The sequence below is a fragment of the Mobula birostris genome, chromosome 9 (genome assembly GCF_030028105.1).
Source record: "Mobula birostris isolate sMobBir1 chromosome 9, sMobBir1.hap1, whole genome shotgun sequence".
NCBI lineage: Eukaryota > Metazoa > Chordata > Chondrichthyes > Myliobatiformes > Myliobatidae > Mobula > Mobula birostris.
This window is the reverse complement of record NC_092378.1, coordinates 106,852,770-106,880,616: the sequence shown is the minus strand read 5'-3', so window position 1 is coordinate 106,880,616 and position 27,847 is coordinate 106,852,770. Positions and strand designations below refer to the sequence as shown.

At 41.5% G+C, this 27,847-nt stretch overlaps 1 protein-coding gene across 8 annotated transcripts in view; it reads right to left on the bottom strand.

Annotated features, from left to right (window-relative positions):
- Positions 1 to 27,847, bottom strand: part of katnip (katanin interacting protein) — a 144,590-nt gene that overhangs the window by 43,591 nt on the left and 73,152 nt on the right. For all 8 annotated transcript variants that reach the window (XM_072268548.1, XM_072268544.1, XM_072268543.1 and 5 more), the window contains 7 exons: positions 25,924 to 26,129; positions 19,459 to 19,528; positions 14,153 to 14,330; positions 11,751 to 11,916; positions 8,640 to 8,803; positions 8,047 to 8,111; positions 6,043 to 6,153 (listed from right to left, as the gene is read on the bottom strand). In XM_072268548.1, coding sequence (XP_072124649.1) covers positions 6,043 to 6,153; positions 8,047 to 8,111; positions 8,640 to 8,803; positions 11,751 to 11,916; positions 14,153 to 14,330; positions 19,459 to 19,528; positions 25,924 to 26,129 — 960 coding nt within the window. The remainder of the gene's footprint in view (positions 1 to 6,042; positions 6,154 to 8,046; positions 8,112 to 8,639; positions 8,804 to 11,750; positions 11,917 to 14,152; positions 14,331 to 19,458; positions 19,529 to 25,923; positions 26,130 to 27,847) is intronic.

The following is a 27,847-nucleotide window of genomic DNA, read 5'->3' as shown; positions in this document are numbered from 1 at the left end:
CATTACAAAACTTTTGTCATTTGTTGGGGATCTTCTAAGAAGCAGAAGATGTTCTTAAAGTCTGCTCTTTCTTTCAATTGGTCCCGGGCCACAGTTTTCCACTGGAAAACTGGCTCTCGATTAACTGATGAAGCCCAGCATAGCACAGGTTCCCTCCAAGTAGAGTTGATATGTTCCATTTTGTCAGGTAAGTAAAACCCCACCTCAGGCATAACAGCTGTGGAAACTGTCATATAAATATCTTCACAAATATTGAGAAATGATTAAAAATAAACTATTAAACATATTTAAATCAAACATTTTATTTCCTGTTGTGATCAATCCATTCACAGGCCAAACCACATTAATCCAGTGCAGACTCAAGTCCCTCTTGCCTTACAACCACATTATAGGACTTCCCTCCTTTCCTTCCCACATTCTTTGCATACCTAGTACTTGTTAGAACTCTAACATGTACCAATTCTACTGAAATCTCACCAACCCAAAACACTAATATCATTTCTTCCTCTTCAAATATGCTGCTTGAGTTGAAGTTATTTCTAACAAGTTCCGGTTTTTGGAACAGTTTTGTTTGCATCAATAGTGCACATTAAGGAGCAAGGCTTAAAATTACATACTGAACAAGAAAAATGTAGGGTGTAGGTATCATTAAAATAATGCTCTAAATTGACTACATTATTTTGAAAGGCTCAAATGACATTTTAGCACCTTGAAGCAGTCTTTAGCAAAACAGAAGAGAGTACCAAGAAGTGACAAAAGATGCAAGGAAACTAATATGCAAGGATCACGTTGTAAATAAGTGATAGTTGCTGAAATGAAACAGCCACTGCACAAGGTGGTGGCAAGTATCATTCCTCTTCAGATAATCTAGGACACTATTCCATAGATCAGTTTTGCAATATGTCTGCTAAAGGGCGAATGAATTTTCAGGGTGTAGCTCACGAGACATAAATCTGTTTTGTTAAGATTTGAACCTTGCACAGAATCCCTGATGATCAAAACTAGCAAAGCACACTACAGCATGTAGCAGGCAGAGTTTTTACTGGTATAGACAACATTTGCTGTTTACTGATCACCCTGGTTATGTGGTGTCACTGAATTTGATAATATATTGTTTCTGGTGCTCTCAACCTACCTGGTATTTTACTATGTTTCCTAGAGAGAAATTCAGATGAAAACCAATGTACCCCGTGTTAATTAGTTGCTGTGGTGGGGAAAAATAACATCACCACATTAAAAACTACAAAGGCAAGTGACCGTTTAGGTACATGTAAGAGGTCAGCAATCACTGCTGTAAACACAATTATTTTTAAATTCAAGATTCAGATTGCTTATTGTCATTCTTCTGTACTCTGGTGTAAAGGAGAATGAAATGATTGCAGCATAAAAACATCACATTTACTACAAAGAACTCAATAAAAAATATTAAATATAAAGGTAACTATAAAACACAAGTAACTATTTGAGCATGGCTGTATATACATTAGATTAGCTTATACACATTGAGTTTATGTACATAAAGTGATGCTAGGTGCAGGAGTATCTGTACATAAGGTGACTTTTGACAGTCAACGGCAAAGTGACAAAGTAATGCTTGGCAAAGGGAACTCTTTAGGTAGCAGCAGGGCAGATCAAAACAGAGTAGCACAGTGACTGTATTAGTGTAGGTAGAGGTGTGGCAGTGCATGGGAGGGGGTGGTGGATGAAGAGTACTGAGGACTTGTGGAGAGGAATGCCTGAAGTGTATGTAGTGGTGATGGGGGTGGTGTAGCAAGTTAATGGGTGGTGGTGTTGATCAGCTTAATGGCTTGGGGGAAGTAAATGATTTTGAGGCTAGTGGTCTTGGCAGCGAGGCAGTGTAAGACCATACGACATAGGAGTGGAATTTGGCCACTTGGCCCATCAAGTCTGATTTGCTATTTCTCTTCTCTGATAGAGTGGGACAAATAGTCCATCTGCAGGGTGGGTGGCATCCTTCATGATAGTACTGGCCTTTTTCTGGCGTCTTTCTGCAGATATGTTCTTGATGGCATCAGTGATGTGTTGGGCAGTTTTAACTACCTATTGTACAGCCTTTTCTGTCTGCCACAATGCAGTTTCTTTATCACACAGTGAAGCAGCATATTTGGATGCTCTCAACTGTGCATCTGTAGATGGTCATGAGTACTGATGTGCATAGTCCAGCTCTCTTCTGCCACATCAGAAAGTAGAGGCTTTGGTGAGCTTTCCTGATTATGTAGAATGTGTTCTAGGACTATGAGAGTTGTGCGAGATGTCTACTCTCAGGAGTTTGATACTGCTTGCAGCTTCCACTGCTGTGCCACAGATGTGAAGGGCAGTATGAGTGGTGTGGTTTTTCTAAAGTCGATATCCATCTCCTTTGTCTTGTTGACAATGAGGAAGAGGTAATTTGACTGGACAGGCTTTGAACTCTTTCACCTCCTCTCTGTAGGTAGTCTCATCATTGTTGGTCATGTCATTGGCGAGTTTGACAATGTCATTGCTCTGGTGTTTGGTCATACAGTCATGTGCGAGCACAGCGTACAGCAATGGGCTCAGCACACTGTCCTTTGGGGGCACTGGGGTTGAGGATGATGGGAAGGGAGGAGTGGTCGTGCAGACTGGCTGTCCGAGGTCCGTTGGTTAGGAAGTCCAACACTAATTTGCACAGTGGTATATTTAGACCAAAGAGTAGGAATTTGTTTACCAAGATCTGAGATCTGGGACAATTGCATTAAATGTCAAACCGAAATCCAGAAATAACATTCTGATATGTGCCCTTGTTTTTTAAGCTGTCTTGGAGATTCATTTTCTTGCAGATATACGCAATAAATCCAATAACCATAACAGAATCAATGAAAGATCTCATCAACGTGGACAACCAATGTGCAAAAAACAACAAAACTGTGCCAATACAAAAAAAATAATAATACTCATCAATAACTAAGCAACAAGTATCGAGAACATGAGATGAAAAGTCCCTGAATGTGAGTCCATAGGTTGTGGGAACATTTCAGTGATGGGGCAAGTGAAGTTATTCCCTCTGGTTCAGGAACCTGATGGTTGAGGGGTAATAACTGTTTCTGATCCTGGTGGTGTGAGTCCTGAGACTCCTGCACCTTCTTCCAGATGGCAGCAGCGAGACAAGAGCATGGACTGGGTGGAGGGGGTACCTGATGATGAATGCTGCTTTCTTGTGACAACGCTCTGTGGAGAGTGTGGTCAATGGTGGGGAGGGCTTCACCAGATGTTCTCTGGACTGGCAGCCTTACTGGGGTTGGCTCTCTCCAAAATCCTTCTCACGTCTGCTGCTGTTACAGACAGTGACTGCTCACCTGGAAGGGGAGTAGCTGTTGTGGATGGCTTAGTGTTGCATACCTTGAAGCATGGATTAAAGTTATTTAGAGTATCAGAAAGAAAGGCATCACTGCTACACTTGACACTGCTTTTCCTGCATATTTCATATTCAAAACAGCAGGAAGCTCTTAACAACACACATCAAAGTTGCCGGTAAACGCAGCAGGCCAGGCAGCATCTCTAGGAAGAGGTACAGTCGACGTTTCGGGCCGAGACCCTTCGTCAGGACTAACTGAAAGAAGAGCTAGTAAGAGATTTGAAAGTGGGAGGGGGAGATCCAAAATGATAGGAGAAGACAGGAGGGGGAGGGCTGGAGCCAAGAGCTGGACAGGTGATTAGCAAAGGGCATATGAGAGGATCATGGGATGGGAGGCCTAGGGAGAAGGAAAGGGGGAGGGGGAAGCCCAGAGGATAGGCAAAGAGTATAGTCAGAGGGAGAGGGAGAGGGGGAGAGGGGGAGAGGGGGAGAGGGGGAGAGGGGGAGAGGGGGAGAGGGGGAGAGGGGGAGAGGGGGAGAGGGGGAGAGGGGGAGAGGGGGAGAGGGGGAGAGGGGGAGAGGGGGAGAGGGGGAGAGGGGGAGAGGGAGAGGGAGAGGGAGAGGGAGAGGGAGAGGGAGAGGGAGAGGGAGAGGGAGAGGGAGAGGGAGAGGGAGAGGGAGAGGGAGAGGGAGAGGGAGAGGGAGAGGGAGAGGGAGAGGGAGAGGGAGAGAGAGATAAAGATCCTGCTTTCTCTGGCAGACAGAGCATAGGTGTTCAGTGAAACGGTCTCCCAGTCTGCGTCAAGTCTTGCCAATATATAGAAGGCCACATCAGGAGCACCGGACGCAGTATATCACCCCAGTCCACTCACAGGTGAAGTGTCGCCTCACCTGGAAGGACTGTCTGGGGCCTTGAATTGTAGTGAGGGAGGAAGTGTAGGGGCATGTGTAGCACTTGTTCCGCTTACAAGGATAAGTGCCGGGAGAGAGATCAGTGGGAAGGGATGGGGCGGGATGAATGGACGAGGTAGTCACGGAAAGCAGGAGGGTGGGAGAGAAGGATGTGCTTAGTGGTGGGTTCCAGCTGGAGGTGGTGGAAGTTACGGAGAATTATATGTTGGACCAGGAGGCTGGTGGGGTGGTAGGTGAGGACCGGGGAACACTATTCCTAGTGGGGTGGCAGGAGGATAGGGTGAGAACAGACATGCATGAAATGGGAGAGACGCGTTTGAGAGTAGAGTTGATGGTGGAGGAAGAGAAGCCCCTTTCTTTAAAAAAGGAGGACATCTCCTTCGTCCTGGAATGAAAAGCCTCATCCTGACAGCAGATGCGGCGGAGACGAAAGAATTGCGAGAAGGGGATGGCATTTTTGAAAGAGACAGGGTGAGAAGAGGAATAGTCCAGATAGCTGTGAGAGTTCATAGGCTTATAGTAGACTTCAGTCGATAAGCTGTCTCCAGAGATAGAGACAGGAAGATCTAGAAAGGGCAGGGAGGTGTTGGAAATGGACCAGGTAGACTTGAGGGCAGGGTGAAAGTTGGAGGCAAAGTTAATGAAGTCAACGAGCTCAGCATGCATGCCAATGCAGTCATTGATGTAGCAAAGGAAAAGTGGGGGACAGATACCAGTATAGGTTTGGAACATGGATTGTTCCACAAAGCCAACAAAAAGGCAGGCATAGCTGGTTCCCTTGGCTGGGAAGCTCTTAACAGCTGTTTTACAAATCTGCAAGGTTTAAGCACATAATAGGCTTGGGGTAAAGTAACTAACTCGCATCTTTTAATTAAGATATGGCTAATGATGTTGAGAAGCCCCGAGAGAAATACACATTGAATGCAGATATCAAAATGTAGTTATCATATGATTGCCAACACAAATCATATTATATAGATCCTTTATTGTTAAAGTGCATTCTGAAATGCTCCCAGAGGCAAAAAGAAAGTGGACGGTGCCGCAAACAAGATCATATCCAAACCTGATAGCCTTGTCAAAATTACTTGCTTTAGAAAATCACTTTTATTTGTCACATGTAAGTTGAAACATCGAAGCCTACAGGGAAATGTGTTTTTGTGTCAATAATCAACAGAGGATGTTTTGGGGCAGCCCACAAGTGTCACCATTTTTCCAGTGCCAACACAGCATGCTCACAACTTACAAACCTTAACCCGTGCATCTGCAGGAGGAAACCAGAGAACCCAGAGGAAATCCACGCAGTCGTACAACTCCTTACAGACAGTGGCAGGAATTGAACCCCGATCACTGACTGAAAGCACTGCGCTGCGTTAACTGCTACGCTACTGAGCCACCCTCCGTACACAATTTCAGAATGTCCCAGTACGTCTTTATTTGTATTTACATACTTAAAAAGTATAGTTACTAGAGTAATGGAAGGTATACTTGAAAATATAATTATAAGTAAGGAAACAATCTGATTTGGAGAGGGAATTTCACAATGTGAAATCTAAAGAGCTGATGGCATGGCTGCTGATGATTGGGTGAAAAGAGAGGCTGTAAGGCCTAAGTGATCACAGAAACAGTGAATAGATCTAAGCTCTCCAGTTTGTTTTTATGCAGTCTGCTGAGTCATACAGGCATTTGCATAAAAGAAACTGAGCGGAGATTTAACAGTCCCTCCTGAGTTGAGAATAAATAGTGGTCTCAGTACTTTACAAAGCAGTTGAGTGCCACTGTTTAATGGCAAAGGATACTATTCTCTGTCAGTATAATCTTTTCACCGTTGTCATCATAGAGTTCCAGTCCATTCAGACCAATGTAATAGGGATCTCCCCATGTAGTCAGTAACTGAAGCTGAAAAATAACTGGGAAAATGTGGATCAAGGAAAGGAACACATTACAAATTTGGAAACATTGTCAGAGATTAAACTTCTGCTGACATTACCATAAATATTTCATTTCAACTGTAAAATGCATACATAATCTCCCCAAAAAAACCATCTGTACATTTAAAGAAAAACTACCATAAAACAAAGACTCATTGTAGTAATATTATCCCATATAATACATCAGCTGTATAGGCATAAAGGGCTGAGGGTCATAGAGACAGATTTATACAGCACGGAAAGAGGAAATTGAGCCTCTCTTTGCTGAGCAAGATGTCCACCTAAACCAATCTCCCTTGCCTACATTTGGCCCATATCTCCCCCCCCCAAGTCTTCTCTATCCAAACATCCTTTAAATGCTGTTACTGTATCTCCCTCAATCAGTTTCACTGCCAGTTTGTTCCACATACCCAGCTGTGTGAAAACATTGCTCTTCAGGCCCCTTTTAAAACTTTCCCATCTCAGTTTCCCCCTATCTATGACACTCATTATTTTATGCACCTCTATGAGGTCACTTTTCAGTCTTACACCAAGGAATAAAGTCTCCCTCAACCTCTCCCTATAAAGGTGGTTCTCGATTCCTGGCAACATTCGCCTAATTTTTTTTGCGCTCTTTCCAGCTTAATGACATCTTTCTATAACATGGCAAACAAAACTGTATAAAGAACGCTTCAGGTGGGTCCTCACCAATGTCACCAATAACTGCAATATAACATCCCAACTCCTATTCTCAGTGCTCTGACTGATGAAGGCTAAAATGCCAAAAACCTTCTTTACCACCGTGTCGATTTGCAGCACTACTTTCAGGGCACAATATTCTTATGCTCCTAGGTTAGTCTATTATACAACACTCCCCAGGGCCTACCATTTACTATAAGAATACTACCCTGGTTTAACTTGCCTTTGAATTGAACCACATCTGCTTTTCCTCAACCACTTAACCAGCTGATCAAGATCCCCCAGCAATTTTTGATAACTATCTTCACTATCTATAATACCATACATGTAGTGCCGCCTGCAAACTTATTAACCACGCTATGTACATTCTCAACCAAATCGCTTATACTGTATATCACAATGGGCAAATAACATCTTTGTGAACTCTGCGGCTCATGCATTTACTAACAATTGAAAACTATTGGACCTCCAGCCCAAAATGAAATTGCATTCTGGTTCTGGGATGAGTCTGATCTGTCAAACACCACCGCCTGGTGAATTCAATCGGGAAAGTTAACCAAGAACACACTGGACATTGCTTTTCCTTTTTCAAGACAGAGGTGCATCAGAAATGAACAGTTTCAGAACACATGTGCTTGAAAACAAACACAATCAGCACAAACACACAATCAATGGAGTGACAACAGTTAACCTGAGAATTTGTTTAAGTAACTGCTGCAGCAAAATGTAGTATTAATATATCACAGGTTTCATGCAACAAAACCATATTCATTGATTGAATCTTAGTAAATTTAAATAGAGTTAAAAGTATTGAAGATCTACGTGAGCTTCCACCAATGATCATAGCGCAATTCATCAATGACGCATTAATGTGACCAAAGGTGGCCTTACTCTGAGCAAACAAATATGTAATTAGTGTCCTTAATTGAATGTTGGTGGTACAAAATGTATTTTCTAACATAGGGATGTGCTTGGTTTTGTTACCAGGAACAATTCTATGAAAGGGGTGTTTGAAACAGGGCAAGCTCCATGCAATGGGTACAGTGCCTCATGCTTAAAGTTGTGATCATTTGAACTATTTAACTTCAAGGGCTTATCATTTGGGTGAAAGTAGTGTAGAAACTTCAGGCCCATCTGTTACTTGAATAGGAATAATTCACATATTGTAAAGACTTTCTGAAGTTGAAAGGATACAGCCACATGGCATGAGTGGAGCTTCATAGTCCATACTAGCCTGTTCCATCTTCTTCGGATGGTTCCTATCATAAACAACAAAAAACAATAATTCACTGTCAACACCACCAAAATTTAGTTTGTCATTTATGTTAATATTATCATATGCATACATAACTAAATTTTGTTTATTATCAGGCAAAAGTGTATTAAAATTAACAAGGTGTTTTTAAAATCCAATAAATAAAACATTGGGAACATGCCATTCTACTTAAATTATTGAGGAGCTAATAAAAATAAAGCAAACCTTCACAATGGCTAATTTAACAGTTTCAAAATTAATTAAATCAATACAAACAAACAGGACCTCAAGATCATTTGTCCGCTATTGTAGATTTCATGTGATGACTGCAAATTTTGAAAAAGGGAATATCTTTGATATGAGAGATTTATGTCCAACTGATCAATTTAATAAATTTACGGATAACAGACTTGCAAGAAATAGGAGCTGTCATCACAGTTCAAATCTATTTTATTAACATTTCAGGAAGGAATGAGATTTTGATGGTATGAAGAAATAAGAAAAAGAATTAATGACTTGGGATTTTTCTCACCCAATTTGCTGCCTTGGTGCTGCTTCATTGTTCTTCTGGAGGTAATCGATGAAGAGAATTTCCTGAGCAAAGTCAAAATGACACTTGCCTGGACCTTTCCGAATGAGGAAGCCTTCTGGTGGTGAAATAATGTATCCATCAAGTGTAATGTGAACTACCTTTGCCTGGCCAAAGTGGAAGGGTAGAAAGTTATTTAAATAACAATAGCCAATACTTACTACTGTCCAATGTATAAATCTTGGCTTGGAGCAATTAGCTGGTTGAGGGATGCACCATTCTCTTGAGCACTGCCCTATACCAGGGGTTCCCGACCTTTTTTTCTGCCATGGACCAATACCATTAAGCAAGGGGTCCAGAACTCAGGTTGGGAACCCCTGCCTGCCTATACCATGGTTCTAATATAATGTACCATCGAAAATTATTCAAATTATTGAAAACAGATGCAAGGATTACATCAAAACTACTTTAAAAATACTTAAAACATTCTTATGTATTTTTTCAAATTGATTTAAATAACCAATCTTTGCCTTAGTTCTTCATGTCTATTCTTAGTTTAAGTAAACAGAGATACTATTCCTGCTTCAGGCACAGCTTTTAGTACAAATCCCCTTTTATGGACGGTGAGGAATTGCTGCTGGCTTCTGAAGTCATCAGCTACCACGAACTTTCATACTTCTATTCTTGGTACTCCTGCATGGGAATCCTGAACTTGTTTGTTAACATGTACGAAAATATCAGCAGTTAGGCACAGAACTGTCACATTTCCATCAAGTATGTTCATCTTTCCATCTACAAATCTAAATCAGGCTGTTGAAGAAACATTAAGGAGCTTCGTATCACCCCACAATATGAAGTGAGGATATAGCAACCATTTTAGGCTACCATTTTGCAATCATTTCTACAAATGTGATCTAGAGATTGGTATGCTGTTAATGTGCTTTACAAATTGGAGATGGAAAACAAAAAAAAAAGCAAAATAAATGGGATACAGAGATATGTGCAGTAGTAAAAGGACTGCACCATTCCTTGAGGGTGGAGCACTGATAATGAGTTAAAAAGGCTTCCATTAATTGGGCAAGGCACAGAATATGAGAGGCAGCTATGCCAGAGTTACACAGAAAAACTACTCAAGTGGACACTTGAGCACTTTTTAATGATTCTGGTCATGTGACATCCAAGCTGTACAACGCTATACAGGAAACTGATTAAATTGAGGACATTTCCCAGACTGATATAAGATTGTACATGTTGCGGCTCTTTTCTTTCAAACAAAGGAAGCTAAGGAATGCTATATCAGGAGTTGCCAACCCTTTTTGCACCGCAGACCGGTTTAATATTGACAATATTCTTGCGGACCACCCGACCCGGGGGGGGGGGGGGGTTAAGGGAGGTGTTCAAGTAGGGTTAAACTCACCTCAACATGTCTTTTACAATTAGGGTTGCCAACTTTCTCACTCCCAAATAAGGGACAAAAGTAGCAGTCAAATGCGGGACACTTGTGTTTAGCTCCAGAAAGACTACCATAACCATGAAGCCTTGCGCTGGCACCTGTGTGCGCATGCATGATGTGTGCATGCGCGTACGTGCCGATTTCTTTTCCCCCACAAATCGCTTTTGGCTTAATCTTCCCGACTACACTGTACGTACATTGTTTCTACTTTATACAGGCTGTGTATTTATCATATCATTTCTGCTTTTACTCTATGTTAGTGTTATTTTCTGTTTTATGTGTTATTGGTATGATTTGGTTATTTTTTGGGTCTGGGAACGCTCAAAAATTTTTCCCATATAAATTGGTGGTAATTGCTTCTTTGCTTTACGCCATTTCAGCACGAAAGGTTTCACAAGAACGCTCTACCTTAGCATGGGAAATACGGGACAAGGGCAGTCCCGTATGGGACAAACCAATTTAGCCCAATATACGGGATGCCCCGGCAAATATGGGACAGTTGGCAACCCTATGTTCAAGTTCAACAGTGCGTGACAGGGAATGAGGAAAGGTGCAGCTGACTCATATCGTTTCCTCGCGGCCCGGTGGTTGGGGACTGCTGGTTTATATAGAACATAGAAAAGTACAGAGGCCCTTCAACCCACGATGCTGTGCTGATCTGAACTGGTAATTAAACGCCTAATCCCTTCTGCCTACACAATAACAATGTCTATATCCTTCCATTCTCTGCATATGCACGTGTCAATTTAAAAGCCTCTTAAATGTCTCTATCATATCTGCCTCCATCAACACCCCTGGCAGTGCATTCTAGGCACTCACCACTCTGTGTAAAACTAATCTTGCTCTAAACACCCCCTTTGAACTTAGCCACACTCACTTCAAATGCATGCCATCTAGTATTAAGACATTTTGACCCTGAGAAAAAGACCTGGCTGTCTATCTATGCCACCAAAAGTAATATCATATATAACATGTATAAGATTAAGAGGCCCAGATATAGTGAACAAGGACATATAATAAAGCATAATTAATTACCTGGAGGCATTGTTAGCCAATGCAAGCTAGTGTAGAGAGATACAGCTATGAGACAGACTCTCCAGTCTACCAAGACAGTATCAGCTCTGAATCACCCATTTACACCAACTTCATATTAGTCAAACAAAATTAACAAAATGATAGAAGAGCTGCGATTTTCTTTCCCCACCAACAAACACCAACCCACCCCTAGTGGATGCTGAGGTCTGAAGTTGTTGTCCAAAAGGATGGAAAAATCAGAAGTGCCATGTCATTAACGACAAGGATTAATCCCTAGATGTGTGGCATGAGTCTCCTACTGCCCTATGAATTTCTATGCTTGTAAACTCTTGCTACATGCAAACTGGCTAATGTATTTACATACAGAACCACAGTGACAACATTCCGGCTGTTGCAATTTCATAGGAAAGGATAAGAAAAGACACGATATACAACTCAGTGTGGAAAAAAACGCATGTTACTGTTGTAAACAGTCAATACTTAATGTCTACATATTTACTCCAAATAATTACACAATTATTGCACCATATTGTCAATTTACACATTCCAAATCTGCAGATTAGATACAAAATCTGCATCTGTTATCCTTCTAAGATCCTATTCAGAAACTCTTTCCAATGACTCACCCCTCTGTATGTATCCTCTGGGGATTTGTTGTAGTTCCAAAAGCGAAATCCAACGATGTGTTGTTGCTGATTGAAGTTGATTGTGAGAATGTGATTCTCTCCATTCGTGAAAGGAACCAGCCACATATGTTCATCTTCTGTAGTGATATTAACCCCATCTATCAGCCTTAGCAAACATACCAGGAATCAGTTAGTCTTCATACGTTTCCAACACCAAATTTCTGCTTTTAAATTTCTACTTTTAGCAACACTAACTCCTCAGTAACTTATGTTTACAGCCTAGATTCTGAAGGACACAGAGAAAGATGGTCTGTCTCTGTACAGAGTGAGACCCTTTCAGGAGGGATAGCGAGGGGAGAGGCAGCAAGAGTAAGAAAAAGAGATCTTGGCAAAAACACTCTCTCCAGTAACCTTTAAGCTATGAAGCTGCCAAATCATACCAAATAACACGTAAAAATACACAGCCTATATAAAGTAGAAATAATGTATATACAGTGTAGTATCACTTACTGGAATTGGGAAGGCATCGAGCACACTGATGATGATGTGTTAGACTGAGTCGGAGGTTGGGGTGGTGTAGTGGCCCCCACCCTCCAGGCCGCCGACCGATACATTGCCACGAAGCAGGCAGGGGTCCAGCGGTAGCCAGAAGGCACACAGCACATCTTTAAGAAAAAAGCCGAAATAAACAAGCTAATTAATTACGTGCCGCCCGACACGTAATTGTCGGCCCAGATCAGTGCCGAATGCCGATTGCATCGCCTCTGATCTGGGCTGACATTTATGTGTCAGGCGGCACCTGATTAATTAGCATGTTTATTTCGGCTTTTTTCTTAAAGATGTGCTGTGTGCCTCCCGGCTACCTTTGCATTCTCTGCGAATCGGTATCTGTCCGTGGCCCGGGGGTTGGGGTGGTGGGCCACTGGGGTGTCATCTCATCGTCGTCTGTTTCCATTAGAGCAGGCAGCTCATATTCTCCCATGACTGCCCACCTCGATGTCGAAGGTCGAGGTTCGTTGTCTGCTGTGGCTGATGTGGAAGGCTTGCTTGACTGCTGAGCCTCGCTCATTTTTCTATCATACAGTTCTTTGTAAGCACTCAAACCATCCTGCAAATATCCCCTAAACCAACGTACCCTTTCAAAATTAAAGTCGTACTTTATCATTGCAGCAAAAATCTCACACAGTTGCTTCATGTTCATTTCGCTACTGCATTCGGTTTCGGTTGTTATCCTTTCCTCTTCCAATTGCATCAGCTCTTCACCTATCAGTTCTTGGTCATGGAATGCCAAAACCTCTTCAACATCACCTTCGTCAGCTTCCACAAGCCAAACTCACTTTGTCCTTACTTCGCTCACCACGATCAAAACGTTTAATTATGTCTAGTTTTACGCTAAGTGTAACACCTTTACGAGCTCTTTCAGGCTTTTCCAATACCTCAGAACTCATCTTGCAAACGGCTGCTCACAGGCACGTGTTAAAGCAATGCTGTTCAGAATCTGGGGGAGAGCAGCTGCTCGGGGCACGCGCTGCCTTTTATCGCGTGCTGATTCTTTTCGTAACAGTGAAAACACCTTCTGTATGCGAAAACAGGGTACTAAAGTAGGTCTTTCATAACAGTGAGGTTTCGTAAAGCGAACGCTCGAAAGGCGGGGGTATTAAGAACTGATGGGCTGAAAAGTACTCACATAGACATAAGCGTTGGTTCTTAATCTATTCTGAACTAATCAGGATTGAAGTCAGTGAAGTTCATGGAGCCAATTCCTTTAACTTGTGGGCTTCTTTTTTTATTCCTGCCTTTTCTGGCTTTTTAAAGACTGGATTGTTACAATGCCCGCAATAACTATTCTGAACTCCAAGAAAGGTGCTTTGCATCTTCTTTCACTTAACCCATAACTTTCATACTGATGATCAATTAATTGTCAGTTATTGAAAACTACTTGTTCTTATGTACTCATTGATTTAACATCCATTCAATACTATTCACCTGAAGTCAACGATTAAATGGAGAATATTAGCTCCTGATCGATGTAGTTCAGGTAACAAATAGTTGCTGAATATTCAGCCCTAAGCACAATGTCTATCTGGGCTACTCAGGCACATTTCACAGGTCCTATGTGGCCACACTTTTAAAATCACACTGTCAATAATTTTTATCACAGGCTACAAATAGATCTGAGCTTACTTTTGTAAAATCTGTCAGCCAGTGAGGAAATAATCCACAGACAGCTCTTTCCAAGTTGCAAAATGATACATCATTAAAATAAAAGTTTAAGTGAAAGTCCAGCATAAGTACTATCTAGAAAGAGTACCAGGGGTCAACATGAGTGTATTTCATATAGCCCTAGGCTTAACTCTCAGAGTTAAATTAATTTGTTTAAATAGTCAATTAATATTATGTACTTGTCCAATGTCCTACTGTCTTCATCATATTCTGGCAGTTCATTCAGATCTCTTGGCTTTGCTTCAATAATGTCCATTGTGACAGGTAGTGCTTGCCCATCTTTGCCTATAACGTCCAGTCCAGTCAATCCAAGGTAGTGGGAATCTCCCCATGTAGCTGTGAAATTTAGCTGTACAGCTAGGTTTAAAGAAAAGAAGTTTATATAGAAAAACATACTGATTCCCAAATACATGTTCAGAAATAGATGCACAAATTCAATCTGGTAGCGATCCATTCCTTTCTTACTTTAGTCAGAATTATATAAACATTACAGTACAAGTTAATGAGCCCAGTCACGTTGGTGTTTATCATCCACACATACAATAGTTCCAATCACATGAATCTGTTCTGTATCCATACCCCTTTAATGTATTTTATTCACTCCTTTAATCTGTTACAGGTCCACAATCCCTTATCCGAAACTCTGAAATCTGAAAAGCTCTGAAAACCGAAGTTTTTTTCGTGGAGTGTGGAGCGTGTCGTAACAAGCCTTGTTTGGCTTGAGCTGCTCCGGCCTATGGTCAGGCCACACTTAGATCCCAGTTCGCCTACCAGCCCCGACTAGGAGTTGAGGATGCCATCATCTTCCTGCTGAACAGTGTCTACGCCCACCTGGACAAGCCAGCGAGCACAGTGAGGGTCATGTTTTTTGACTTCTCCAGTGCATTCATAGAAACATAGAAGATAGGTGCAGGAGTAGGCCATTCGGCCCTTCGAGCCTGCACCTCCATTCAGTATGATCATGGCTGATCATCCAACTCAGAACCCTGTACCAGCCGTCCCTCCATACCCCCTGATCCCTTTAGCCACAAGGGCCATATCTAACTCCTTCTTAAATATAGCCAATGAACTGGCCTCAACTGTTTCCTGTGGCAGAGAATTCCACAGATTCACCACTCTCTGTGTGAAGAAATTTTTCCTAATCTCGGTCCTAAAAGGCTTCCCCTTTATCCTCAGACTGTGACCCCTCGTTTTGGACTTCCCCAACATCGGGAACAATCTTCCTGCATCTAGCCTGTCCAATCCCTTTAGGATTTTATACGTTTCAATCAGATCCCCCCTCAATCTTCTAAATTCCAACGAGTATAAGCCTAGTTCATCCAGTCTTTCATCATATGAAAGTCCTGCCATCCCAGGAATCAATCTGGTGAACCTTCTTTGTACTCCCTCTATGGCAAGGATGTCTTTCCTCAGATTAGGGGACCAAAACTGCACACAATACTCCAGGTGTGGTCTCACCAAGGCCTTGAACAACTGCAGTAGTACCTCCCTGCTCCTGTACTCGAATCCTCTTGCTATAAATGCCAGCATACCATTTGCCTTTTTCACCGCCTGCTGTACCTGCATGCCCACTTTCAATGACTGGTGTATAATGACACCCAGATCTCATTGCACCTTCCCTTCTCCTAATCGGCCACCATTCAGATAATAATCTGTTTTCCTGTTTTTGCCACCAAAGTGGATAACTTCACATTTATCCACATTAAATTTCATCTGCCATGAATTTGCCCACTCACCTAGCCTATCCAAGTCACCCTGCATCCTCTTAGCATCCTCCTCACAGCTAACACTGCTGCCCAGCTTCGTGTCATCTGCAAACTTGGCGATGCTGCATTTAATTCCCTCATCCAAATCATTAATATATAGTGTAAACAACTGGGATCCCAGCACTGAGCCTTGCGGTACCCCACTAGTCACTGCCTGCCATTCTGAAAAGGTCCCGTTTATTCCCACTCTTTGCTTCCTGTCTGCCAACCAATTCTCTATCCACATCAATACCTTACCCCCAATACCGTGTGCTTTAAGTTTGCACACTAACCTCCTGTGTGGGACCTTGTCAAAAGCCTTTTGAAAATCCAAATATACCACATCCACTGGTTCTCCCCTATCCACTCTACTAGTTACATCCTCAAAAAATTCTATGAGATTCGTCAGACATGATTTTCCTTTTACAAAACCATGCTGACTCTGACTTTGTTCAACACCATCCGCACTGCTCTGCTGACAGCGATGCAGGTGGATGCTTCCCTGGTATCATGGATTCTTGATTACCTGACTGGCAGACCACAGTACGTGTGCTTGCAACACTGTGTGTCCGACAGAGTGATCAGCAGCACTGAAGCTCCACAGGGGACTGTCTTGTCTCCCTTTCTCTTCACCATTTACACCTTGGACTTCAACTACTGCACAGAGTCTTGTCATCTTCAGAAGTTTTCGGATGACTCTGCCATAGTTGGATGCATCAGCAAGGGAGATGAGGCTGAGTACAGGGCTACGGTAGGAAACTTTGTCACATGGTGTGAGAATTATCTGCAGCTTAACGTGAAAAAGTCTAAGGAGCTGGTGGTAGACCTGAGGAGAGCTAAGGTACCGGTGACCCCTGTTTCCATCCAGGGGGTCAGTGTGGACATGGTGGAGGATTACAAATACCTGGGGATACGAATTGACAATAAACTGGACTGGTCAAAGAACACTGAGGCTGTCTACAAGAAGGGTCAGAGCTGTCTCTATTTCCTGAGGAGACTCAGGTCCTTTAACATCTGCCGGACGACGCTGAGGATGTCCTACGAGTCTGTGGTGGCCAGTGCTATCATGTTTGCTGTTGTGTGCTGGAGCAGCAGGCTGAGGGTGGCAGACACCAACAGAATCAACAAACTCATTCATAAGGCCAGTGATGTTGTGGGGATGGAACTGGACTCTCTCACAGTGGTGTCTGAAAAGAGGATGCTGTCTAAGTTGCATGCCATCTTGGTCAATGTCTCCCATCCACTACATAATGTACCGGGTGGGCACAGGAGTACATTCAGCCAGAGACTCATTCCACCAAGATGCAGCACTGAGCGTCATAGGAAGTCATTCCTGCCTGTGGCCATCAAACTTTACAACTCCTCCCTTGGAGGGTCAGACATCCTGAGCCAATAGGCTGGTCCTGGACTTATTTCATAATTTACTGGCATAATTTACATATTACTATTTAACTATTTATGGTTCTATTACTATTTATTATTTATGGAGCAACTGTAATGAAAACCAATTTCCCCCGGGATCAATAAAGTATGACTATGACTATGACTATTGGTGCGCCACCAGCTGACGTCACTCAGGTGAGACGTGGCAGCACTAGTAGAGGCTGCCAGACGTCAGTTGTGGCTCAGCACTCGTACTGGTTACACGTGCATTTGCTGTTCACTGATATTTTGTGTTCACTGTTGACTTTGTTGAACCTACAGATCAAGACTTTGAAGGATATCATGTCACTAATGAGAAGATGATGATATCAAACCTCGTAACTTACGCTAAAATGTTACCGAACGAAAGTGTAAATAAGTTAGAGGAAGCTGACATCGAAGAAATGCTGAACTTTGACAATGATGCACCTGTTGTGCATTCCTTGAGTGTTGGGGAAATTGCTGAAATGGTGTTAAATACAGATAAGCATGAAGATAGTAGTGATGATGATGACCTAGTGAACACAGGTGAAAAAATCCCCATAGACGATATGGTGAAAATGTGTGATCTGGCCTTGAACAATGTGCATTTATCAGTGAGCAAGAGATTATGGCAGTTTACTCAGTTAAAGAGAGATTGCTTAGACATAAACCTATGTTAATGAGACAGATGACACTTAAAGAAGTCTTTAAAAGTGCCATTTGTCGTAGTGCTGCTTCATAACTTGAGAATCCTGTTCCTGGCCCATCAGGTACCTGTAGAGTATTTAGCTTTGTTTGCCAGACGTAATGCAACTTAACTAGTGGTACCTGTATGTATTTAGCTTAGTTTGAACCTATATATGTCCTAGAGTATTTATGTTCTACATTTATTCCAATAAGTCATTTACCAATAAGTCATGTTTGATTCAGTTCGTTTAAAGCTGCATATTTTTAAGTTTTATTGAATGTTTTTGATGGAAATAAAATGTACTAGTGTATTTATGGTCTATAATTATCCCAATATTTGATTTATCAGTATATTTATAAATAAACTGTAATATTATTTGTAAAAGAGTGCGGATCGTGAAAACCTGGAAGTTCTCTCTCCAGCACTCGTTGTTTGAGTATGTACAGACTTTTTTCTTGTCATTATTCCCTAAACAATACAGTATAAGAACTATTTACATAGCATTTACATTGTATTAGGTATTATAAGTAATCTAGAGGTGATTTAAAGTATATGGGAGGATGTGCATAGGTCCAGAGCTCCCCCGGGTCCTAAAGTCCACACGCACCGAGACAAGTTAATTATCAATATAATTATCAATTTTCTGAAATCCAAAAAATTCTGAATTCTGAAATGCAACTGGCCCCAAGGATTTCAGATAAGGGATTGTGGACCCGTATTAAAGGCTGATATTAGTGTCTGCTTTAATTATCAACTTTTCTGGTAGCATAGTCGAGATTCAAAACACTCTGTGCAGGAAAAAAGTAATCACCTGCTTTCTGTTCAATACAGTATGGCCTCCAAATTTCAATCAACCAGAAAAAAAACCTATCTCCTCATCCCATCAATAATGATTTAAAACATCCAATATATTTTTAAATGAGGCATAGACAGAGGATAATGGATTGACCATTGAAGCATGGAGAATTTCTTCATCCAAAGAATCGTACATCTTTGAAAGTTTATATACTAGAGGTCAAAGGGAAGTGGTTTTGAAGGGTATTGGTGTACCACATTGAAAATGGTATTTAACTCAGTCCAATAAAGGGGGGCAAAAACCTGGGAAAATGCTTTTTACATTCCATTACGGTGTTGTTACAAGTATTAATACTTTGTTACTTTGACTGAGTTCAATAGATATCTTTGGGTTTAGCAGCTACTGCATTTTACTACATTTAGCATTCACAGCTGGCCTTAGAGTGAAATGTTGGCAGACCGCAGAGAGTAACAGCTAAGCTTTGAAGTTGTGGGTTTGGTGTCCTTTGGCTGCCTTTTCTTTCCCTCCTGTTGCGATAGTACAGGATATTTCCATTCTGGCCCCAACTGGAAGACCTAATAATTGGGGCAGGAGTGTTATGAATTTCAAATAAGAGTCAGAAGAATTGAACCACTTAATGACATTATAACACAGTGGAAATGTTTTAGCAACATTTTTTCCCATTTTACAATACAGCATGAGCAATTTATACATTGGCTTAAGTAAAAAAAAAAATTAACTACATTTTATCAACAGTTTGAGAACCCAAGCAAAATATAGAATATATGGTGAATAAAAACTTCATAATGCTTTTGAAGTTATTGGAACTTAGGGTTGCATATAAATACTTACCTTTCCCAGTATATTCACCAAGTACCTGACTGGCTAGTCCAACCGACAATAAGAACGATTGTTCCTCCTCCTGTAAATGTGGAATTTCAATAGTTGGAAGAGATGACACATAGTTGTCACATAGTTGCCATATTTTATATTGTTTTGAACCTACAATGGCACTATGGTAATCTGGTTTAAAACTGCATTTGTATTTAATAATGTTTGTTCCCCTGCAATACAGTCATTTTGCCAGTAGATGGCAATGACACATTGCTATATTGAGCCAAAACTTCAGCTCGACTTCAGCCGAGGGTTAAATTGGAATAGCAAAGATGAAGAGGATCTGGGAATACAAGTTGTGGTTAACCTGTACTCACTTGATCTAGTGGAGGGTGTAAACAAAAATGCTGTTACAGACACAAATATTTTATTTCAGAAACCATTCGCTAGAACATACAACATTAGGGACACAGGAATGGGCCCTTCAGCCCATGATGAATACACACAAAATGATGGGATAACTCTGCAGGTCAAGCATCTAAAGAGGGGAGTAAACAGTCAAAGTTTTGGGCTGAGGCCCTTCATCAAGCCTAGAAAGGAGTAAAAAGAATACCAGCTGGCAGGTGAAAGTTGAAGCCGGGTGAGTGGTAAGGTGGAAAGAGGGCATGAAGTATGGAAACTGGGAGGTGATAGGTAGACGGGTTGAAGAAGGGGGAGTCCAATGAGAGGATGAGGAGTGGTGCCAGGAGGGAGGTGATGGACAGGTGACGAGAAGGAGAGAGAAGGGAACCAGAATGGGGTTGGGGTGGAGAGGTTATCATAAGTTAGAGAAATCAGTGTTTATGCCATCAAGGTAGAGACTACTCTGCCAGAATATGAGGTGGTGCTCCTCCAGCCTGTGTGGCCTCAACAAGGCGATTGAGGAGGCGATCACTGACATAGTGGAATAGGAAGACGAACTGAAATGGCTGGCCACCAGGAAATCCCTTTCGTGGAGTGAAGGTGCTCAATGAAGTAGTCCCTTAATCTACATGGGGTCTCACTGATGCAGAGGAGGGCATACTGGGAGCACCGGATGCAGTCGATGACCCCGACAGGCTTGCAGGTGAAGTGTTGCTTCAGCTAGAAGGACAGTTTGGAGCGCTGAATGTTGGTGACTGAGGTGGTGTAGGGACAGGTGCAGAACTTGCAGGCATAAGTGCCAGGAGGAAGATTAGTGGGGATGGATGAGTGGACAATGGAGTCATGTAGGGAGAAAACAGAGAGAGGGGAGGGAAAGGTATGCTTTGTGATAGGACCCTGTTGCAGATGGCAGAGGTTATGGAGATATGCTGGAGATATGAAGGCTCATGGGGTGGTAGTTATGGACAAGGGGGGGCCTATCCTTATTATGGCTGTGGGAAGATATGGTGACGGCAGATGTCTGGGAAATGGAGGAGATGTGGGTGAGGACAGCATCGATGGTGGTGGAAGGAAAACCCCATTCTTTGAAGTAAGAGGACATCTCAGATGGCCTAGAATGGAAGGCCTCATCATGAGAACAGATGTGGCGGAGATGTAGGAACTGAAAAAAGCGATTAGCATTTTTACAAGTAAAAGGATGAGAAGAGGTATAATCGAAAGCTGTGAAAGTCAGTTGGTTTATTAAAGTTTGTTGCACCAAATTAATTAAACTAGTAATTAAATGTCAAAGGAAACTAATCCCTTCTGCTTACACAGGGTCCATAACCCTCCATTCAAAGCAACGATTATGCTTCTTAATGATCAGTTTACGTTTTAATTCAAATTCATAGCCCACAAAGGGATGTGCCACATGATTGCATTTCTAGGCTGAAGTTTTCATTTATAAAGAACTGGGCCCTTTCAGCATCTAAAGGTGCACAATTGTTTGCATACTTACAAGTTTCTCTGTCCAGAACCATATTTAATCATCATTATTGCCAAATGAATTACTTCACCTCCTCTTCCACAGTCTACTTCCAAGTACCCTTATTCTCCATTCTATCACCACATTTTCAAATTTTGTGTCAAATGCCAATTTTAAAATTAAACTCTAGGTATCAGTCTAAATCATCAATAATTCTATTTTAAAAAACAGCCTCTGAGATACAGCATCATTGTGTGGGACAAAAGCTGCAAACTTCTACAGAGAATTGTAAAACTGTGAAGAATATCACCAGGGTCCCTGTCCCCGACCCCGCCCCCCACCCCAATCTGAGACATCTACTTGGAGAATTGTATCCAAAGGGCCCGGAACATTGCTGAGGATCCCTACCACAATCTCTTTGACCCATTACCTTCAGTAAAGAGGTACAGGAGCATCAGGACTAGGACTGCCAGACTGGGTAATAGCTTCTTCCCTCAGGCTGTGAGACTAATGAATACCATGCCACCACTGAGGTCTTGTCACTAGAACAGCAAACTTTTACTGTACTATTTACTGTTTACCAGTGTTGTGCACTACATGCACATTGAATGATATTTTAATAAGCTAATTGTGGTAATATTTTGTTTTATGTGCTGCATGTGATGTACAGGGCCTATAAAAAGTGTTCATTCCCCCTCCCCCCCCCCCCGGAAGTTTCATGTTTAATTGATTTACATGGAATCACAGTGGATTTAATTTGTTTGTTTTTACTCTAATCAAGAGAAAAGACTCGTGTCAAAGTGGAAACAAATTTCTACAAATCGGTCTAAATTTATCACAATTATTAAACACAAAATAATTGATTGCATAATTATTCACCCCCTTCAAGTCAGTATTTAGTAGATGCACCTTTGATAACAGGTTTGAGTCTGTGTGGATAGGTCTCTATCAGTTTTGCACATCTGGACTGCAATTTTTCCCCATTCTTCTTTACAAAACTGCTCAAGCTCTGTCAGATTGCATGGAGATCGTGAGTGAACACCCCTTTTCAAGTCCAGCCACAATTCTCAATTGGACTGAGGTCTGGACTCTGATCTGGCCACTCCAGGACATTAACTTTGCTGTTTTTAAGCCATTCCTGTGTGGCTTTGGCTTTATGCTGGGGGTTATTGTCTTGCTGGAAAATAAATCTTCTCCCAAGTCGCAGTTCTCTCCAAGGCTATATAAGGTTTTCCTCCAGGATCCCTGTATTTTGCTACATTCATTTTCCCCCCTACCTTCATAAGTCTTCCAGGGCCTGCATCAGTGAAGCATCTCCACAGTGTGATGCAGCCACCACCATGTTTCACGGTAGGAATGGTTAGTTTTTGATAATGTGCGGTGTTTGGCTTACACCAAACATAGCGTCTAGTCTCATGGACCAAAAGCTCAATTTTGGTTTCAACAGAACATAAAACCTTCTTCCAGCTGACTTTAGAGTCTCCCACCTCTTCCAGGAAACTCCAGCCGAAATTTCGTGAGAGTTTTTTTTCCCAACAGTGGCATTCTCTTTGCCACTCTTCCATAAAGCTGCGGCGGTTGAAGCACTCGGACAACAGCTGTTGTATGCACAGTCTCTCCCATCTCAGCCACTGAAGCTTGTAACTCCTCCACAGCTGTCATCGATCTCTTGCTGGCCTCCTTCACTATGGCATGGTCACTCAGTTTTTGAAGACAGCCTGCTCTAGGCAGATTTATAGCTGTGCCATATTCTTTCCATTTCTTGACGATTGACTTAACTGTACTCTAAGCAACATTCAGTGACTTGGAAATTTTCTTGTGTTCATCTCTTGATTTGTGCTTTTCAATAACTTTTTTGCGGAGTTGCTGGAGTGATCTTGGAGTAGTTTTAGCCAGAATACTGACTCACCAGCAGTTGGACCTTCTGGATACAGGTGCATTTTTACTACAATCAATTGAAACACCTTGAGTAGACATTTAATAAAATACGTCTAAAACAAATTGACTGCACCAGTGATAATTTGGTGTGTCATATTAAGGGGGGGGGGGTGAATACTTATGCAATCAATTATTTTGTGTTTTATATTTGGAAATAATTAACTTTGGAGAGATCTGTTTTCTCTTTGATACGAATGAGTTTTTCTGTTAATCAGTGTCAAAAAAAAGCCTAATTAAATCTACTGTGATTCAATGTTGTAAAACAATATAACATTAAAACTTCCAAGGGGGGGGGGGTGAATATTTTTTATAGAAGAAGAAGAAGAAAACCCTGAACTCCAAGTGGAGTCCTCGGGACGCTGTCATGATGGCGTTTTTTTTAGCAGGCTTTCTTATTTTTACGAGCCCGAGTTGCTAGCTCAACACTCAACCCAGCACAGATGGAAAGTGTGCAAGGGAGCTGGCTGGATTCGAACTCAGGAGCCTTTGCTCCGAAGTCCTGTGCTGATGCCACTACACCACCAGCTGGTGGAATACTTTTATAGGCACTATATATTTGTAGATGCACCATGGTCTGGAGGAACTTTGTTTCATTTAGTTCAGTAATTCCCAATGGGGAGGTGGGGGACTGCCCCCTCCCCAGGGGGGCAGTTACGTGTCCTAAGGAGGCATCAGGGGAGATAGAAGGTGTCCGGAGGCTTTCAAGATTTTTGCGGGGGGGGTAGTAAGCAGCACCCTAACTTGAGGCATGAGACCTAACCGAATGTTAATAGAATAGGCACTTCCAATAAAATGGATGAGACACTAGAACACAGGAAGAACTATAGCTCTGCAGGCGGTAAGCACTCATTGTAACAACACACCTGAATCACTGCAATATCATGTGACCTTACCGACCAAATGGACATTATTGGGGATGCATAAATTAGCAACCAGGGTGCCAAACAGTTCCCCTTGCCTCGCAGCACGGAACGAGTTCATGCAATATAACAGTTAGTGAGTCAAATATATCTTCTCAACTTTCTCGACAGTTCTATGGAAAACTGGTCACGCAATGATACAGCACTGGCCAGAACCAAACAGTGAAATAGAGCCAATCAGTGAACCTGCCAACCCTGAGGATTCCTTCTGAGATGTTCAAAGAGATTCCCATTTGTAAAAAGAACAATTATCAATGGACAATCAATCTGCAACAAGCTCCTAATGTATATTGAGGATAAAAGTATTCCAATTAGGAAGATAATTTCTTGTGCAACAGATACAACACCATATATGACAGGTCATTATGTTGGTTTAGTGGGATTTTGAAAAAAAATTCCAAGTCTGCTTACAACCCATTGTGTAATTCATTGTCAATATCTCATAGCCACAAAATTCTGCCAGTGACTTTTTTCAAGCATGACTCCAATAATATCTACTATCAACAAAATTAAAGCTCAACCATTAAATAGAAGAATATTTCACCAATATGCCAAGGTAATGATGAAGAGTTTAATTGCTTGCTTCTTCACACTGAAGAGCGTTGGCTGTCAAAAGGCTGCTGCTTAAAATGTTTCTTTGATCGTTCTGACACTGTGGTTGAATTCTTGCTCAAAGTCGACAAGAGCTTGGGAAACAAGACTGAACTTCTACATGGAAATGTGGCATACCTAGCCGATCTCTATGGCAAAATGAACATTCTAAATACGTATGAAACTGCGGGGTGAGAATTTCAATTTAATCCAGGTAAAATGTGCAGTGTCCACTTTTATCAGAAAATTGGAAATATAGAAGCAAAACACTGAGAGAAGAATGTTCTCACTGTTTCCCTGCATGGAAAGTATGGCACTCTCTTTCACAGGTTTATACCTGCAGTCACTGAAGATGAATTTTCAGAATCGATTCAAGGATTTGAACGATCTGGAAATTCATGACTGGGTTATTAACCTGTTTCTTTGCAAGGTGGCAGAACAGGAAGAGAGCTTGCAAGAAGAAATTATAAAATTCAGAACGACAAAGAAGCAAAAATGCATGTCAGCATTTGTGGTACGTGGCTACACTGTCATACAAAGTTTCCTGGTCTTTGGAGAAGAACCAAACTGCTCTTCATTACATTTCCATCTTCCTACATTGCTGTGCAGTGAACCACATACTCACAAAATACAAAACTGCTTGGACATTGTTATACATGGGGACTTAAGGCTTTTGCTGTCACAACTTGAACCAGGTATGTCAACTCTTGTTAAAAAGCATCAAGCTCAAGGATCACACTTGCTATCAAAGCTGCTGTACAGCACACAGGTACTGTGTAAGCTAGGTTTATAGACAAATAAAAATATAAAGCAGACTCATTTTTCTCATGTTAGTATATAGTAGACATGTTTTTATACTACGGGGGCGCCGGAAAATATATTGTGCCTAAGAGGGACGTTGGCTAGTATGGAGGTGCTTCAGGGAGGTGTTGGGCTAAAAAAGGTTCGGAAAGATTGATTTGGTTGTATACATGTACAATCAGATGACAATAAACTTGTAAATCTTCCTCCAATTACTGCTGAGCACTGCTTTCTTTCCCACAACCAGAATTTAATCTGTGTAGCCTTTTCTAATTGACTTTAAATTATGCAAACAATATGTGGTATTAAAGCTATAAGCATATTTTTAAGCATGGCAGCGCAGATAGAACTTGGAGACTTTTTTACCTGCTTATCCTCTGCCCTAAAGCCAGCTTGTGTGAATGGCCTCTCCTCTCCATCGTTTGCAGTACCAGGTCTATTGAGCTCTTCCTCAAATGTACGTGGCAGAGTATAATCAATACCAGCCATAAATGTTTCATCATACTGGGACATTGCATCCAGAATGTCATCGTCTGTAGTAAACAGTATCGTATCACCAAACTGCTCCAAAGCTGCAAATGAGGAACGCAACAAACAAATAAGTAAACAATAAATCAAGAATCTAAACAAGTGGAGGAAAATAATAAACCTTGTCCAATTTCTGAAGGTCCCAAATATAAATGTTAAAAATGGACATCTCTGAATTATTTATTTTTCAGAATCATTATAAACTGGAAATTTGAAAATATGTGTCATTTTTTTGTAATCCAGGGAGCAGGAAGTGCAGAATCAAATATCGCTATGATGATTGTACGCTCTAGTATCAATTGTTTGGTGACAACAAAGTATAAAGTATTTTTCCTCCTTTAAACATAATAGGATATTGAATAAGGTGTTTGGAATCTACATCAAGTGAATATCTGACCAAAAGATTTTACTGACTAAATCATGAGTTTATCAAATTTTCTATACATATTTTGATGGGTAATTTCTATATTCAATTAATGTAATAGTTACTTCATCTAATGTTAATCAGCTGTGCTTTTGCCATATTGCTTTTAAAGATAACTTTTGATGGCTTCTGGAATTCCAAAGCACTTTACTGTTAAAATGGAGAAAAAAAAATGGAGAAATTTGTGTTTCAAGACCATTAAAATAAATGACACCATGAGATATAGAAGCAAATTCAGGCTATTTGGCCTATTCAGACCACCAGTTAATCATAGAAATTTTTTTTTCCTCCAGCCCCATTTTCCTACCTTCATCACATAACCCTCCTCCCTCTTACCAACCAAGAATCTATCAATCTTTGTCTTAAATACACCAAATGATTTGGTCTCCACAGCCCTTTGTGATGAGAGATTTCTCCCTCATCCTTCTGAGTACCGGCCCAGAGCTATCAAACACTCCTCATAGTTTAAGCCTTTCGTTTTTGGAAACTTTCTGAAGCCTCTCCAGGATCAGCACATCTTTTTCTTAGGTTACGTCCACATTATGCCGGATAATCTTGAAAACGCCGGTTTCGAGTAAAAACGACAGGCGTACACACTAAGCGTTTTTCAAAATATCTCTGTCCACACTAATACAGATATTTGGGCGAAACTCCTACTGGGCATGTGCAGGACACACAGAAAACAAGCGAAGAGGAAACGGTATACTTAGTGCATGTTGGTCCAGTTACAGAGTAGAAAAACTTCAAAGGAATAGCTCTTGGCTCTCGCGTAGGAGGACTTAAAACTAAAAAAAACATAAATACTGGAGCGAATGGAGGCAACCGACAGGGAGTTCACGGACAGTATGACCTGGCTGACGACGGACATTGGAAAAACTGACTAACTCTGTTACATTAATAAAGCACCTTGCTAAATGTATAAAACGTCTACATCAGTGTTATCTTGTATTTCCATACAATGTTACATTAGGCTGTTACACATCTATTGTCAGAGAAGTACTTGCATAAATAGGTAAACCACCTTCATACAAGCAAGGACAGAAAACAGGGCAAAGTGAGTACACTTATTTATTCAGTAAGCTATGGGTCAAAGTATTTGGTGAGTACATTTCTAACCCTTCTGGCTTCAGTCTCGTTGCCATCTGTTCTGAAATTGTTCGGTTATGTGGGGGGTTGTGTTCAAGAAAACAACGAAATGCCGCGCTGCGGCCATCTGTTCCGGCACGTCATGACAGCGGTTTTAAAAAGTCAAAAAAGCTCACTTTACAATTTAACTCTCACGCCGGTCACACCCACTGTGCGTTATAACAATCGTCCGGCAGTGCTTGCGCAGTACCA